The 17,625-nt window shown below is 40.6% G+C and overlaps 1 protein-coding gene across 1 annotated transcript in view; it reads left to right on the forward strand.

Moving 5' to 3' along the window:
• The window catches only part of LOC119427428 (nuclear export mediator factor NEMF), a 23,043-nt gene that overhangs the window by 2,398 nt on the left and 3,020 nt on the right, over positions 1–17,625 (forward strand). Inside the window, exons 3-31 of the mRNA XM_037695042.1 lie at positions 6,587–6,689; positions 7,007–7,132; positions 7,214–7,362; positions 7,482–7,549; positions 8,837–8,926; positions 9,006–9,079; positions 9,162–9,232; positions 9,313–9,388; positions 9,460–9,600; positions 9,706–9,914; positions 9,987–10,160; positions 10,233–10,296; positions 10,410–10,498; positions 10,575–10,678; positions 10,863–10,925; positions 11,191–11,303; positions 12,428–12,485; positions 12,583–12,641; positions 12,721–12,841; positions 12,926–13,178; positions 13,252–13,294; positions 13,364–13,413; positions 13,509–13,650; positions 15,919–15,996; positions 16,098–16,286; positions 16,384–16,419; positions 16,509–16,615; positions 16,698–16,741; positions 16,833–16,912. Coding sequence (XP_037550970.1) covers positions 6,587–6,689; positions 7,007–7,132; positions 7,214–7,362; positions 7,482–7,549; positions 8,837–8,926; positions 9,006–9,079; positions 9,162–9,232; positions 9,313–9,388; positions 9,460–9,600; positions 9,706–9,914; positions 9,987–10,160; positions 10,233–10,296; positions 10,410–10,498; positions 10,575–10,678; positions 10,863–10,925; positions 11,191–11,303; positions 12,428–12,485; positions 12,583–12,641; positions 12,721–12,841; positions 12,926–13,178; positions 13,252–13,294; positions 13,364–13,413; positions 13,509–13,650; positions 15,919–15,996; positions 16,098–16,286; positions 16,384–16,419; positions 16,509–16,615; positions 16,698–16,741; positions 16,833–16,912 — 2,974 coding nt within the window. The remainder of the gene's footprint in view (positions 1–6,586; positions 6,690–7,006; positions 7,133–7,213; positions 7,363–7,481; positions 7,550–8,836; positions 8,927–9,005; positions 9,080–9,161; positions 9,233–9,312; positions 9,389–9,459; positions 9,601–9,705; positions 9,915–9,986; positions 10,161–10,232; positions 10,297–10,409; positions 10,499–10,574; positions 10,679–10,862; positions 10,926–11,190; positions 11,304–12,427; positions 12,486–12,582; positions 12,642–12,720; positions 12,842–12,925; positions 13,179–13,251; positions 13,295–13,363; positions 13,414–13,508; positions 13,651–15,918; positions 15,997–16,097; positions 16,287–16,383; positions 16,420–16,508; positions 16,616–16,697; positions 16,742–16,832; positions 16,913–17,625) is intronic.

Consider the following 17,625-nt stretch of genomic DNA (forward strand, 5'->3'; position numbering starts at 1 on the left):
GGCAGCCCCGCAGCAGTGGTGTTCTGTGTTTAAATGTTGTTAATAAAAAGTTTTTAAAAATAAAAAAAAACGGAGCGCTGGCCCTGCAGCCCACACATCAGACCAGCCCACCAGGAAATCTCCAGACCCTCCTGCAGCCATGCTGGTTTTAATTCTCTCGTGACAAATTCCTTAATTTCTCACCATTTCAGTCATGGTGTCAACGGAGCAAGAGGAAGAGTTTGCTTTCCTCTTGGAAAAAAAACCAACCAATAAACAAAAGAAAAGGCCATTAAACCAGATCAGGGATGAAGAAGAAGTAATACAATGTTGTCGCATATAAAACAGTCTGTTGCCGGGCAGTTTATTGTGCGACACCGAGTACATGGTCGTAAAAATTGAGCTTTGCATGGACATGCCTTGCGGGCGTCCGCTTCAACTCTAATCCGGTACGCGCAGACCTCCGTGGACAGACGTACGCCCGACTACTGGGGCCTTAAGCCTGCAGTCTGAGAGCGAAGTGCACTGCTAGGAAAATATGAAACAATAAGATCTGTAATATAAGATGGAGCTAGGTTGTTGAGAGCTTTGTAGGTTAGAAGTAGGATTTTGAATTCTATTCTGGATTTGACAGGGAGCCAATGGAGAGAAACTAAAACTGGAGAAATATGATCTCTCCCAGTAACTCCAGTTAAGACTCTGCAGCAGCATTTTGGATCAACTGAAGACATTTTAAAGAAGTATTTGGACACCCAGATAATAAACCATTGCAATAGTCCAGTCTAGACGTGACAAATGCATGGACCAGTTTTTCTGCATCATTTTTAGATAAGATGTTTCTAATTTTAGTGATATTACGCAGGTGGAAGAAAGCAGTTCTAGTAACGTTTTTAATGTGGGGGATAAAAGACATGTCCTGATCAAAAATAACACCAAGATTTTTAACATTAGAACTGGAGGCCAGATTAATGCCATCCAGAAAAAGTGAAAGACTGAAAAATTCATTCCTAAAATGTTCAGGTCCAAAAACCGTAACTGAAAATTTAGGGTCATCCATGTTTTTATGTCTTTAAGACATGCTTGTAATCTAAGTAGCTGATTTGATTCATTGGATTTCATGGACAAATATAACTGTGTATCACCAGCATAACAATGAAAATTTATACCATGCTGTTTAATAACTTTACGTAATGGTAAATTAGGTAAAGTATTACAATGAGGTAAAGGGTACTGGTATCGCAGGCTTCAAAAACTTTTTGGGGTCAACAGATTGTCTTAAAAGTTGCTCAGATTGTAGAAACGAGTTTATAGTGAATTACTTCTTGCTTATTTTATTGAATCCTATAAGTTGTGTGACTTTTAATGACTGGAATATATTCAACTTCTGTGTAAACATATTAAACCCACCTGTCCCGTTGATCAGAGATTGTAACATCTACAGACATAATCCTAACAGTTCATAGTCAGTATTTTTAAGTCTTACACAATCTGCTAGTGCTCAGAACGTTTGGGATCAGACAACCACACCAAACTTTAGGCCAGTGTCTGTAAAATCCACTGATTTATGGATATTTTTGTATTTTTACAGTCAGTTGGCTGTGACAGCCATCTTTAATTGGTGTGACACCAAAAAATATTCAGTTCTAGATTTAAATGAAGTGATTACTCTGTGTGTATTTTGGTGGTGGTGGTGGTGGTGGTGGGGGGGGGGCACACGTGTGTGCGCACGTACTTGTAAACGTACTGAGTGGGGACTTTTCATTGACTTCCATTCATTTCTATAGCCTAACCCTGACCCTTACCCTAATCAGAATCCGAATACGCTTTATTGTCATTGTACTGGAATACAGTGAAATTATGTTTGTACAGTCCGAAAGATGGGCAGAGTGCACGTTGCTTCTGCTGAAAAGCACGGCCCCTTATTCTTCATCAGAATACTTTTAGAAAGAAAAAGGGAAGAACCGTGAGTCAGAGATTCTTTATTGTCATTCGCACCACATGTATGTATGTTTTATTTATTCATTTCATTTTATCCAAACAACAAATATAATACAATTTAAAGAAAAGAAAAAAGATATACAATCACAGAAATAAAATGAAAGGCAGCAGAAGAAGAATGAATTCTTAAAATATCTGCCCCTTGTCCACAAAATATATTCCAAACAAATTTACTATACAAAAGCAAGATGAATTAATAAAAAAAATAAAAAAATAAAAACTTAGCTAAAATATAAGATCAACTGTAAACAATTTTTATGAACTCACATTATACTTAATATTTTTTTTAAAAACAAATTTTTATCATCTTCTTGAATAAGTACATAGTTTTGGCATTTTTAATATCAACCTCCAGATCATTCCACAATCCAATACCCTGAAAAATAGTGGATCGCATCTTCAGACTGGTGCAAACATCTCCATCCCCTTAAGATAATAATTACTTTCTCTTTTAACAAATTTCCCTTGAATGTTAGTAGGTAGTACGTTTTTGTTGGCCCCATACATAAACAGTAAGATATTGTAATCAACCAAGTCATAAAATTTTAATATATTTAGCACATGTGGTACATGTGGTGGAGCGAAATTATGTACACAGGGTCCCAGTTACATCCAGTAATAAAATTTATAAGAAAAACAGTAATAAGATTTAAGAAAAGCGTGTGTGCTGGGTGAGTGGGGTCCTTCATGATGCAGGTGGCCCTCTTCCTGCATCTGGAGGTGTAGATGTCTGTGATGGTGGGGAGACTGATTCCAACAGATTTCTGTGCAGCCTTCACCACTCTCTGCAAAGCTTTTCTTTCTGCAGCTGTGCAGCCTCCATGCCACACATTGATGCTCGAGCACAGGATGCTCTCCACTACACACCTGTAGAAGGAGGTGAGGACTGAGCTTCCCAGACCAGCTCGTCTCAGCCGCCTGAGGAAGTAGAGTCTCTGATGAGCTGATGGTGTTGTTGCTCCAGCTGAGGTTGTCATTCAGGTGCACACCCAAGTACTTGTAGCTGGAGACCACTTCCACCGCAGATCCTGATGTGGGGAACCTTCACATTGCAGATGTGAAGGTTATTCTCTTTGCACCAGCTCTCCAGGTGTTCCACCTCTTGCCTGTAGCTGGACTCATCATTGTTTGTGATGCATCCCACCACCGCTGTATCATCTGCAAACTTTACAATTTGTCAGCCTGGATGGGTAGCTCCACAATCATACGTGAGCAGAGTAAACAGGAGAGGGCTCAACACACATCCCTGAGGAGAGCCAGTGCTGAGGGTTATGGTGGAGGAGGAGACGTTGTGAATCCTCACTAACTGTGGTCTGTTTGTTAGGAAGTCTAGTACCCAGTTGCAAATGGAGGGGCTTAGTCATAGTGTGAGTAGTTTGTCCATCAGGGTTTGGGGGATCATGGTGTTGAAGGCGGATGTGAAGTCCACAAAGAGCATACGGACGTAAGAGTTTTCTGCTCCAGGTGGTTGAGCGCAGTGTGGACCACAGAGGAGATGGCATCCTCTGTTGATCGGTTCTCGCGGTATGCATACTGATGAGGGTCCTCGTTGATGTTGATGGTTGTTTTGATGTGAGTCATGACCAGTTTTTTGAAGCATTTAGCGACTATCATGGTGAGGGACACTGGCCGATAGTCATTCAGACCAGTCACTGTAGAGCTTTTTGGGACTGGGATGATGGTGGCAGTCTTCAGGCAGATGGGAACTGTCTCCAGGGTAAGTGAGGTGTTAAAGATGTGTAGTATGACATATGCTGGATATATTCATACATTTTTCACGAGTTCTTCATCTTTCTGACTGTGTAAATGTCGTGCATTGAGTTTAACAGAAATGCGAACGAGAGACGTTATTTATCTTTGACCCATCAAATGAATGCGGTCATTTATTTGCAGAATCAAAGTTTAACATCAAACATTTACATTAATTTGGCAAAATATGAAAACAATAACAATGGCAAGTTCACAGAAAGTGGACAATACGGCGATTGTCCTCACTTCTCAGCAGAACAACAGACATCAATCACACGGCGGTGATTGAGAACTTTGCTTCAGATATTTCTAAAATATCTGTAATGATTTTAGGAGAAAGGAGAGTTTAAGATGGAAAATGGAGATTTATCTTACAGAGAGATGTGTGAGGGAGTTTATCTGTAGGACCAGAACAACACGCTCTTTGGGGAATCAGCTTGGCCACGGTACACTTGGTCGAAATAGAACCTTCTACCTGGTTGATGATAAAATCAGCGTCGGCGTAGGGTTCCTTTCTGACTCTTTCAGCGTCTCCATGAGGACAGCCAAACCCTTAGAGAGTCGTGCGAGGTTATCCAAACAGAAGTTATAATTCCCAAAATCCTCTCTGCATCCTGGATTGTCAGAATTCTGAACTCCTTCAGAACTCTCTTCAGAGAGTTAAACTCTGGAACTCTTCTCCATGAGCTGCATCAGAGAGTTTTTCATCTCTCTTCTCTCCAGGAGAACTGTCACTCTTTGTAACTCTTTAACTCTTTTACTCTTTAACTCTTTAACTCTAGCGAGAACCGGGAAGTTGCCACATTTAAATGAGTTGACTTCCGGGTCATTTTAGAGCTTTCTGATTGGTGGATGGACCAGATCAGAGGTGTGGTTTGTGATGTAAGGTGTTATCAAAGTCAAGGGCAGAGATTGAGATTGTTTAAAACAGACAGAAAGATTATTGGAGAAAACCAGACTTCGTGGAGTCAAACTCTCCTGTATCTTCTGTGAAAGTTAAACATGACATTTCTTCTCAGTAAACATTTTAGTTGACCGAAACTCGACCTTTAACATACTTACAAATTTGCTCATTGAAGACAGAAAAATCAAGAAATGCATATTACCCTGATTTCTTCTTTGAATGAGGAATAAAAATCATTACTTACTGTTTATGTAAATAAAATGAGTAGTTCTCTTCAACCTGTAAACATTGAGTGAACTAACACAATTTGATTATCAAACATTTGTAAAATAGTAATGATTATAGAGAATTGTCTTTTCTACTTGATTAATTCAAGAAAGAAAGTCTCCAGATGGCTCAAACTGTATTTCTGGATGCAGATCAATGAAATAACAGTCTCTGTCCATCTGGTCAGTTTTGACATAGGCCTAGTCCACTACAGATGTCTGCCAGCACCTCGCAGAGCTGATTGGCACATTCTTACATTTTTCTGGGGATGTTGTCTGGGCCGATTGCCTTGTGCGGATTAATCCTCCTGAAAGTACTCCTTACTTTGGCTGAGGTCATGCTGAGATGCTCTTCATCCGGTGGTGAGGTGAGTCTGGTGCTGGGTGGTCTGTTCAGGTCTTCAAAGCGTGCATGGAACTTGTTGAGTCCTGCTGGCACTTTCTAGTTCAAAATGACCAAATTTATGGGTATCCACTCCACTGATCCATGTTATGAGCCTCCTTCATGGTCGATCCCAACATGCTGACGAGTCCCAGAAGCTGCAGGTGACCTGCGATTCTCACATATCGCTTCCATCTTACGGTTGAACCGAAACTGCTGCAGATGTCTTCTTCAAAAGTTGATTAAAAAAATCCTAACATTAACAGTACATACTTAACCCATCCGCAATTGACAACTTAGTCCTAAACGTAACCCCTAACCCACCGAGACTTCTCCTTATGGGGACCTGGCTTTGGTCCCTGTAAGGTAGAGTTGCATTCGGGCCCAAAAAATCAGATCTGACCTGGCCCCAGCCCACAGTCATAATTTCTGAACTTCACCCGACCTTACGAATTAACAGTAATTACAGGTCCAAACCCAGAAAGAAACTCCAACATTTTAAATTAGTTATTAACGGTTGGGGACGTGCAGCTGAATAAAAGATGTAGAAGATTCAGAGCTGAGAGAGTGTTTGTATTTTCATGGCCATAAAAAAGTATTTAAACCCCGTTTCTGCCTGCATTCTACTGAATTTTTCATTCAACCTTTATTTAAACAGATAAATCACATTGAGCCTCGAAGACTCATTTACAAGTGAGACCTGTTTGGACAGACAAAAACAGTGGTTAACTGGACACATGTAGGAGTTGGAGGCAAAAAAAATTCCTATCAGACTTTTTTCTTGGCAAATTACTGCGACATGCGGACAGCTCTGACACACGCGTCTGCTTTGGGATCTCACCTGTTTGGGTCGTCGGCTGCGCGCATCTGGTATGACGTATGGCAGGCCATGTTATCATATAATTGGATTGCGGCTGATCCTGACCTAATTAAAAGCCCGACACCGGCCCGGCCCACCCATTATTCACATTATAACGGCCCAGCCCTAATCTGGGTCGGTCCGGGCCGGGTTTCGGGTTCAGGTTAGCAATGACAGCTCTACCGTAAGAAGCAGTTGGTCCTCACAGTGTAGTATAAGTTGGAAAAATGGGCCTTACAAAGTATCATAAACAAAGACACACACACTCCACCTTTTGGTGAGGGGCAGTAATAAAAGGTGGAAAGTTAGACTGCAGATGCTCAGTTAGTGATTTGAGGAACAATTTGAAAGACACAAATGTAGCATATAAATAATCAGATCATACCTGAGCACAGAAGCGCTCCACGTTCAGTCGCTGCGTTTGAGTCATTGTTCTGTTGCTGTTTCAGGCCCGACAGCAAAGCTGTTCTCCTGATCGAGTCTGGAACTCGTATTCACTCCACAGACTTCGAATGGCCCAAGAACATGATGCCTTCGGGCTTTGCAATGAAAGTAAGTAGAGAGTAAAGCTTTATTTTGAAAATCATGCTGTACTGATTAAAACCAGCAGTGATTTCAAAGCTTTGCTGTAACGACATATAAGTTTGATATTTAATATTTTGCACAGTCGGCATAAAGAAAGACAAATGAACTACATTATAATCCTTACATGGTGGACTTCTCATTGGGATACATGAACAGTGTCTGTGTTTTGTGTCTATACAGATGGATTTCTGGACTTTACTGCATTTCATGACTTCTCACAGATTAGTGTTTGCTTTGTTTTAATGAAATGGAGCTTAACATTAAATCAACTTTTCTCTCTTTAGTGTCGAAAGCATCTGAAGACACGCCGGCTAACTGAGATTAAGCAGCTTGGAATCGACAGGATCGTGGACATCCAGTTTGGTTCGGATGAGGCTGCCTACCACTTAATTGTTGAGCTCTATGACAGGGTTAGAACATCACTTCCAGCTGCTGGTCCCACATCTTGTAACATTCCTCATTCAAACCGTGTGTGATCACATCCATTTCAGGGCAACATCATCCTCGCAGACCATGAGTACACAATCCTGAATCTGCTGAGGTTTCGAACGGCAGAAGCAGAAGATGTTAAGATTGCTGTGAGGGAGCGGTACCCAGTGGAGAGCGCCAGACCACCTGAACCTCTCATTAGCTTGGAGAAGTAACACCATTTATAATAGATGTTTAGATAGAGAAGCCATACATGAATTCAGTTAGCATTTATTTAATGACTGTACTGCAGTGAGAAAAGAACCTGCTATAAATGTTGTTTCTGTTTAGACTCACTGAAATCTTGAGCAGAGCACCAAATGGGGAGCAAGTGAAGAAAGTCCTGAACCCTCACCTGCGTAAGCTGTCACTCGGCAATCATCACGTCTTTTAGGGAACTTGTTTTTGAGATCCATAACCCTAGGGACATTTTAATAAAATGTAAAAGAAAAACGGTAATAAGAGCTAAGATATGAACAAAGATAAACATCGACTAAAAATACACTAAGCACTAATAGCATAAAAACAATACGCTGAACAGCAGCATGAACGTCATATTTAGCTACATCTATTAGCACATTTAGCTACTTCACTGACTCGGTTCTTCTGACAGTGAAGTGATGAACAACCTGAAAAGCTCTGAGGTGTATCAGTATCTACACAGTAATAAGGTCGGTGGTGTTTTGTTAAAAGAGCTAGGACACAATCTTATTGACCTTAAATCAGACACAGAGCCCAGTCAAAGACTTAAAGTCCTCCATCACTGAGCTTGGCTTAATTCCAGAGAAAATCATTAAACTGAAGATGAACAAATACAATAAATCAGTTTCCTCCATTCACTTGAAATCATCTCTGATATTCTCGTCACTGTTTTCAATCCTTCTGAGGATTCGGAGTCTCTACTCCTGTGGTTGATTGTAGTCCAGACCCAAAGTAGGATGCAGGTTTTCCTCTGTCGGCCGTTTGTCAACAAAGTGAAATGAGCTCACAGACAGAGTTTTGAGTGGTCTCTTCAAGTTCACATTTTTCAGACACATTCTTTTTAATTCCTCATCTGTTGGTAGGAGATGGAAACTGTACCTCTTTCACAGGAACACTGTTTGTTTTGGGTCTGTGTTCAAATGTTGTAGCCACTGATTTAGTTTGGTCTGGTTGTTCGTGCAGCCATGAACACAACAGGTTCCTGAACTCAGCACGGCTATTTTAGTAAACTTTATGGTTGTTTAATAAATGAGAACAAAACAAAAACAGTGTTTTATCTGCTAAACTGAATGCAAATTACTTTCAAATAAACCGCGGTCTGTGCTCTGCTACCGCGGTTAACCAGTGCTTACTGCTACTTCCTGTCTGACAGGAAGTTGTACCAGAATCATTTATACAGTAGAGCCCCCAGGAATAAGGTGGATACTAAACACTGTCATTTAATAATTAAGATCCTAAAGAGGGCATTTCATTAAAAATACTTTAGTACTGTCTCTAAGAAATGTAAAAAACTACAAGTGTTAGAAACTTCTCGTCTTTCTAAGTTTTAAATATTGGCCATTACAAATACATTTGTGAGAATTCCTTAATTTCAGAGTTTTTAGAGTTAATCATGTACACGAATATTAGAACTGAATTCAGCTTTGTGTCTTTTCTGTGACCAGCCTATGGGGCCACTCTGATCGAGCACAGTTTAATCGAAGCAGGACTGCCCGGCTCGTTCAAAGTGGACGCTCAGGTTGATGCTGCTGAAGGTAAAGCGCAATTTAGCTTTTTTTTTTTTTTTTCAAGTTAATTGAATTACCCAACTGTATTTACTCTTCTTTTTCTCAGTTGCACCTAAAATCTTGGCAGCTCTGCAGATTGCTGAAACCTACATGGAACAAACAGAAAAGTTTAGTGGCAAAGTAAGTATGGAAGATTTAACGAGGCGTTGTAATGTATGCAGTGAGTTTATGATCTGTATGAGTTGTGTCTTGTTATATAAAGGGTTACATCATTCAAAAGAGTGAGAAGAAACCAAGTTTAACTCCAGGCAAACCCAGTGAGGAACTTCTCACGTATGTCTTGTTTTGGTACATATGATGTTCACGTCATGAGTGTCAGTTTAATTCAATCATTTATCGTTTTATTATTACAGATATGATGAATTCCATCCGTTCCTCTTTGCTCAGCATGCAAAAAGCCCTTATTTGGAGTTTGATCGTTTTGACAAGGTGAACATCCTCATGACTGCTGCACGGTGGCGCAGGAATGACGCCGTCATTAAAGGGATATTTTTATTCAGGCAGTGGACGAGTTCTTTTCTAAAATGGAGAGTCAGAAGATCGACATGAAAGCCTTGCAGCAGGAGAAACAGGCGATGAAGAAGTTGGAAAATGTTAAAAAGGACCACGAGCAGAGGCTGGACGCCTTGCACCAAGCACAGGTTGGCAACGAACAGCCCGTCAGCTTCTCCTGATGAACAAATTCAGCTTTTATTTCTGCACTTTGCTGCAAGCTTGGCGACAGAAGCCTGTTTTGTGTGCTGCAGGAGGTGGACAGGGTGAAAGGAGAACTGGTAGAGATGAATTTGCCCATCGTAGAACGGGCGCTGCAGGTGGTCTGCAGTGCTCTGGCCAACCAGGTGGACTGGACTGAAATAGGCATCATTGTGAAGGAAGCACAAGCTGCTGGTGACCCTGTGGCTTGTGCTATCAAGGAGCTGAAGCTGCAGACAAACCACATGACCATGCTTTTAAAGTGAGAGCAGCACTGAGGGAACCCACTTGTCTGAAATCTGATAACTGCATGTGCGGCTTTTTTCTCCACTAGAAATCCTTACATTTCTGAGGGGGACCAAGGAGATGTGGAGAACAAAGATGTAGTGGAGGAGAAAGGGAAGAAAAGCAAGAATAAAGACAAAGGACAAAACAAGAAGCAGCAATGGAACAAGCCCATGTTGGTGGACGTGGATCTCAGCCTGTCAGCTTATGCCAATGCCAAACGGTAGGTGTGCATGTGGACACAGAAATATGCATGATGTGGAGAAGATGATGGACCTCACTGTGCTTCTTTAAGGTACTATGACCACAAACGCAGTGCAGAGAAGAAGGAACAAAAAACCATGGAGGCAGCAGACAAGGTGGGGCAGCCAGCAGCAGCTCATAGTTTAAAGCAGCAGGTTTAGCAGCTTTGCAACTGAAAATCATTGCACATTGAATGAAAATGAACTAATAAGCACTTTTTCTTGTGAAGGCTATGAAATCTGCTGAGAAAAAAACCCAACAAACACTGAAGGAAGTGCAGACCGTTACCACCATCCAGAAGGCCAGGAAAGTCTACTGGTAAGATGCTACGAGTTTGCAGACGTTCATCAGCTGAAATATTGTAACTGAGTCTTTTCTTACCCTGTGGCCTCAGGTTTGAGAAGTTCCTGTGGTTCATCAGCTCGGAGAATCATCTCATCATCGCAGGAAGGGACCAGCAGCAGAACGAGATGATTGTGAAACGCTATCTTCGGGCAGGTAGGGCAACTTTTACGTGCCTCTTAGGAAGGATCGGCTCCAAGACGTTAACGATTGATAAAATGCAGGTCTTTGTTTAAAATCACAACAACCAGTCCTGAGATCTGACAGGTGCAATAAGTGAGAGCCTGCTCACAACCTCTCAGGAACTGGTTTATCTCACTGTTTGTATCTTCACTGTCAGGTGATATCTATGTTCATGCTGACCTCCATGGAGCAACTAGCTGCGTCATCAAAAACCCGTCAGGTACACGGTTTTCTAAAGTGACTACCTTTACTAGACTCATCAGAGTTAACTTTCCAGCAATGTTCATTCAGGTCATCTGGACAGTTTCTTTTTTTGTTGAGGCGTTTCACCTCCATCTGAAACGCTTCATCAGTCTGAGGAGCCACAAACAAACTGATGAAACATCTCAACAAAAAAAGAAACTGACCAGATCATGGTTGGATTTTTACCTGGATTATTGAGGATGAACCAAGAGTTAACTTTCGTCTCTTCCTCTTCATTTCAGGGAATCCCGTTCCTCCCCGGACTCTGACAGAAGCTGGCACTATGGCTGTGTGTTACAGCGCTGCATGGGATGCCAAAATCATCACCAGTGCTTGGTGGGTCCATCACAACCAGGTTAGTGGTGAAACAAATGTGAACTTTGATCGTCTCCTTATGATCGGGGAGAATGCGGATCCATAAACCCTGCAACCTGCAGAAGCCTAAAGCATTCTCTAAAACAGCTGCAGCCTTCCTGCAGCTGTTTTAGCATCACATCTGTCAGTTTTACTTACGAACAAGATGCTCAGTATTTATACCAGAGTAAAAAATATGTTAACTACAGTTCTCATTCATTTTCATCCCAACTCTTAAACTCAAAAGCCCATTTTGAAGTAATAGCCATATAATAATACCAATAATGTGTGTGAACTGCAGGAGTGCAGGGGTTCTGACATGCACATTGTTAGTTTTTAAGAGTGAAAAAACTGTTTTTTCAAGCTGACCTCTCTTAAGTGGCTTTAAGAATCTGTTGGACTCGTCAGGGACCAATGCAGACATGTTCCTGTTTTTAGTTTTCTACATTCACCTTATAATCTAGCTGCTTTTTGTTATTTTTCTTTTTTTCAGCCATCCTATTTGTTTTAAAAAAAAAATAATCTGTATGACTTTTTATAACTGTTTATTGTTGTCCATTGTTGTCATCATTCTTTGTTGAAATCAGGTCTCTCTTGTAAATGAGTCCTCGAGGCTCAATGGGATTTACCTGTCTAAATAAAGGTTGAATGAAAAAAAAAAAAAACACTACTCAAGTGCCATCCAACAGATGAAAATGTTAGTGTTCAATATTTTCAGTCAGAATGAATGAAAACGTTCATATCTCAGACAAAAATTGTTTATAAATATGGGAAAAATCCATAAATAAGTTGCTTCAGCATATAAGTCTGAGCATTTAAATTATGCAAAAAAACATGACTTATAAGCTGAAAAATACGGTAAATGTTTGTAAATTGAATTAAACCAAATGACTACAAAATTAGCATTTTTTCCCCACATTTAAAATAAAAAAAATTTGAAGTTCTTGACAATAAAAAAAGGGAACTTTCTCTGCTCCATCATATTGCAGAGGTTCCTTACCCTCTATGGAGTACTCATAATTTGCAAGTAGCTTGTTTGTTTACATAGAAAGAAAGAAAATAATCATTTAATCAGTATAAAGCTTTATTTCAATGTTCATGCTGGAGTGTTTTGGTTGTTTTCAGGTGTCTAAAACGGCTCCAAGCGGAGAGTATCTGACCACTGGAAGCTTCATGATCAGAGGTAGGACTAAAGCTTTGAGATGCACAAATGTCATGATTAAACCTAACGGGTATAAATGACCTACTGTAATTACTCATCTTGGAATTCTTTTCTGAAGGGAAGAAAAATTTTCTGCCTCCCTCCTACCTGATCATGGGTTTCGGGTTTGTTTTTAAGGTAAACGGCAGCTTTGAACAATCATGAAATATTATTTTCAAACAATATTTTCAGTTGTCGTTTCTTTGGCCTCCCACAGGTGGACGATCAGAGCGTGTTTCGACACCGAGGGGAACGAAAGGTAAAAACTGTAGAAGAAGACATGGAAGACCTCACATCCAGAGCTGCTGAGCTGTTAGAGGAAGGCGAGGAGCTGATAGGTGGGAGGACAAATCATTTAACGTGTTCATGTTTGTGGGAAAAACTCCAATCAGCTGATGGAGCCGCCGCTCTTCCTCTTCCAGGGGATGACAGCAGCAATGAAGATCAGGGAGACGATGGAGAGACAAAGGAGGCAGAAGACAAAAGGATGGAGGAGAATGGTGAGATGGGAAAGGATGAGAGTGGAGAACCAGAGGAGCAGGCTGCAGACGCAGGAGGGATGCACAACCCGGAGGAGCACAAGGAGGAAGAGAGCGGTGAGGAAGAAGATCCAGACTTGGAGGAATTCAACTTTCCAGATACAACCATCTCCCTCTCTCATTTACAACCAAGCAGGTAACGTCATCTCCAGACCAGGAACTTAAACCTGCCCGAGGTTTTACTTTAACATCTCCTGCCTCGCTTCTAGGAGCTCTCAGAGCCCCGGCTGTAACAACGAAACAACAGCTCAGGTAACGATTCACCTTTTGATGCATTTATTATCACCTTTCAAAATATGATTTAAACTTTTATTTCTTTAGGCGGACGTGGATTCCCAAGGAAGAAAACACATGAGTGCCAAACAGAGAAGGTGGGAGAATGAAACAGAGAAGCCAAATACAAACCACAGGCTGCATTTGCTTTTTTAAGCTTTTGGATTAAAATGGTGATGGATGTATTTTTTAGAGAAGAGAAGAAGAAGAAGCAGAAACAGGAGGGCTGTAATGCAGAGGAGAAGACTGAGATTTCATCTGTGGCGTCAGCTGGGGAGAAGGGGCCCAAAAGTGGGGGAGGCCCCTCACAGCAACCTCTGAAGAGAGGTCAGAAGGTGAGAGAAAACAGTGGACACGCATTGTTGCTTTCAAACATTTAAAATCCTTCTTTGTTTTACAAACAAAATAAGAGACTGCTCACAGTGAAATAATCATTTAGATGTCTAGTTTTTAACAGGGTCATAAACAGAGTGACAGAACAATGTAGGCTCCTCACGTTAAAATTACTATAAGTGTGATTAATGCATATGAAAATGACTCTGATCAATTAAAACATGAAGTTAAAGAAACATTATTTTAGTATTGTGTCCCGTTCACTGTTTTTAAATCTGTTAATCTGTTTGTTTATAAGAAACTGACAAATAAAAAGACCGTAATTTCCGGTACGGGTGCACGCCTCGGATTTCCTTAATTTTGGAAAATTGGAAATCGGCCGATGCATGAGAAACCGATTTTTTTTTTTTTTTTTAGTTTTAACAACAATTGTCTGAACTTCATTTATATTTCAGAGCTCTACCTCATGGCCAGTTAAAATAAGTTTGTATTGTTTCTAGGATATTGTGGTTCATTGTGGTTGATTGTTGGTCACATGGCCTCAGGGAGGGATTATGTGTTAACTTTATGTTCATTCTGAAAAAAAAAGTGAAGTCAAGTCCTCTGGATGGATTCTTTTTGTTGAAACGTTTTGTCTTTTTCCAAAAGACTTCATCAGTCTGAGGAGCTGCAACAAAAGACGAAACATTTCAACAAGAAAGAATCTGTAGATTTTTCTATGTGGATTGTTGGACATCAGGATATTTATGTTCATTGTTAATCATTTCAGTTATCTGTTTCACATTGTGCTTTTAGTGATTACTGTATTTTTTGCCCTATAAGTCGCTTTTTTATTTTTATTTTTGCATAATTTACATGCCCTGCGACTTATAGCCCGAAGCGACATATTTATGGATTTTTTCCCATATTTATAAACCATTTTTTGGCTGAGATATGACCGTTTTCACTCATTCTGTCTGAAAAAAATTGAACAGTACCATTTTCAACCGTTAGATGGCAGCAGTTGTAAGGCATGCTGTTGTATCATATAATAAATGTGGTAAATGTGGCTATAATGACAAATTCAAAAAAGTTCAAGACAAAAACAACTGGACTTTATTTATTATACATTATTATTTTTGTCTTGAACTTGTTTGAATTTACCATGTCCTGGAGGACTGAGAATCTTCACCAGCTATTAATGACACAATCGGCCTGCCATATTCCCCCACCTTCATTCTGCTCGCTGCTTGGAGCAAGAGTCAAATCAGCTTCATTTTGTTGCACCACCCCGGCAAAACGCAGCTGATTTGACCATTAAGTGCATTTATTAAGTAAAAGTTCAACTGAGACACACCTTTGCTATAATACCAAGCAAACAAATAATTGTTTTAGATGCTTTTGTTGTTAAATTCTAAAGAAATGCAACGGCTGGTCTTCGCAGCACATCAGCAGCGAAACTATTTTGAAATTCAGCTGGTTTGACATTAAAGTGCATTTTTAAAGAAATAGTCCAACTGAGACACACATTTACCATAATTTCGTGCAAACAAACAATTGTTTTTAAGTGTTAATCTTGTTAAAGTCCTCCCATGCACGCTCCCGCAGCCGCCATTTGGCAGCCCTTCAATTTTTGGCACGACACCGGCCCACATTTCCAGGTTGACAGCGGTGAAGCATAATAGATGTGACTTATACAGCGAACTGACGTAGTTATGGATTTTTTCACTTTTTTTAAACATATTTGGACTCATTCGACGTATAGGGCAGTGCGACGAAAATATGGTAGTCTGTTCTTGTTAGCCTAGTTTATGTGTTCATTATGTGTTAGTTTGTGTTGGACCATTCAGTAGAGTAACCATGAGTGAGGGAGGTAGTTGTCATAACGACCTGTGGGGTTCACTCTGTCTGTGTGTGATGGACAGTAAAATCTATGAAACACCATCTGGTGGTTGATTATTGATCTACAACAGGAGCTGTACATCTCTCTCAGTAGCTGTGGCTTATACACAAGCATGGCCTCGATATGTACAAAATCTTTTTGTTTGATTAGTGTGCGAGGCTTATATTCAGGCGTGCTCAATAGTCTGAAAATGATGGTAAATATCTGTTAATGAAGCCCCAGACTTGATTTAAGCATCTTCCAGGCTGGATCTGAGATGAATCAATGAAAGAATGCAGTAACAGACTTTAAGTTTTTTTAAATGGAAAGTCTTATTAAACTCACAATATTCAGATAAAACATTCAAATAGCTTTCGATATGGTCAAATGTGTCTCCTGTCGTCTACAGAACAAGATGAAGAAGATCAAAGAGAAGTACAAAGACCAGGATGAAGAGGACAGAGAGCTGATGATGCAGCTGCTCGGGGTGAGAAGAGCACACTGCAGCTCTAAACGTGCACGTGCTGTAAAGTGACATGAGCAAAGTGTCCTAGAAAGACCAACATTCAGCCACTTTTCTCCTTTTAGTCAGCTGGATCCTCCAAGGAGGATAAAGAAAAGGGGAAGAAGGGGAAAAAGGGGAAGGAGGAGCCCGTCAGGAGGCCAGCCTCTCAGAAACAGCAGAGACCTCGAAATGTTGCAACGGAAGTGAAGAAAGTGGAGGGAGAGGAGACGCAGCCCGGAGAAGAGGGAGGTCCTGCTGAACAGGAGGACAAGGTACACAACAACGCTGAGTTAAATGTAGATGGTAAAAGTATAAAAATAACACGTTGATAGATTTATAATACTCCTGTTTTTGTTGTTTTTCTTCAAGGAAGATGAAGTGGATCAGGACAATCCTGGAGCAGAGGTTTGTGAAACCTATAAAAGTGCAACTTAAAGAAAACGCTTCACTTTCTCCCCCAAGAACAATTTATTGAAATGTGTTTGGTGCACCAGGAAGCAGAAAACTTGCTAACGTCTCTGAGCGGTCAGCCTCACGCCGACGATGTGCTGCTGTTTGCGGTGCCGGTGTGCGCTCCGTACACCGCCCTCTCCAACTACAAGTATGTGTGCAAACTGTCTTTCTGTGTGTAAAAATAAAAGACTAAACGATACACTTCCAAATAATGAGTTTGTTCTCCACAGATACAAAGTGAAGTTAACACCAGGTTCTCAGAAGAAAGGAAAAGGTACGCATGACTTATTTGATCCATCTTTCTTTGAGGTTGGAACAAACAAAAAGGGTCGACAGCAACGTGACTTTCTTTTTGCTCCAACAAGCTGCTCGGACCGCACTGTTCAGTTTCATAAAAGCCAAAGAGGCCTCGTCCAGAGAAAAAGACCTGTTCCGCAGCGTCAAGGTAAGAACACAGGAGTTGAATTACAGAAAAGTTTGCACCCTTGAGGAACAAAGTTTACCAAAACCAAGTTTTCAGTTTTTTACTGACTGAAGCCAAATGCAAAAGAGTAATAATGTTTTTGCTTGCGTCTGTTTTTTCTCACTCGCTCTTGAGCAAGACGGATGCTTTTCTTCCCTCTCCCGTCCTCCTCCTGCTTTTGTGCTCTGTCTTGTGTATCAAAGCTCCTGTTGTCACATATTCCGAATCGTAAACTACTGTCATGGATCTGGTCAGCTGGACTTTCAGCGCAATCAATAACATTTTTTCAACCAAGCGACATGGTCCTGGAGAACCCTCATGCCCTGCTGAGACGCACGCGGCAGGGTACGTCATGGATCCGCGGGAGGTTTGGAAGTTGATGTGCCTTTCCGTATTGTCTGAAAGAGGACGCTGAAGATGTTTAAATACAGTGAGGCCAAAAAGTATTTAGTCAGCCTCTGATTGTGCAAGTTCTCCTACTTCGAAAGATGAGGTCTGTAATTTTCATCACTTCAACCATAAGAAACAAAATGAGGAAAAAATCCAGGATTTCACATTGTAGGATTTTTAAAGAATTTATTTGTAAATTATGTTGGAAAATAAGTATTTGGTCAGTAACAGAAGTTCAACTCAGAACTTAGTAGCATAACACAAAGTTTGTTTTCTCAGTCATCCAGGTATATAACAACAAAAAA

Source organism: Nematolebias whitei, chromosome 21 (assembly GCF_014905685.2).
Source record: "Nematolebias whitei isolate Nwh7 chromosome 21, NemWhi1, whole genome shotgun sequence".
Taxonomy (NCBI): domain Eukaryota; kingdom Metazoa; phylum Chordata; class Actinopteri; order Cyprinodontiformes; family Rivulidae; genus Nematolebias; species Nematolebias whitei.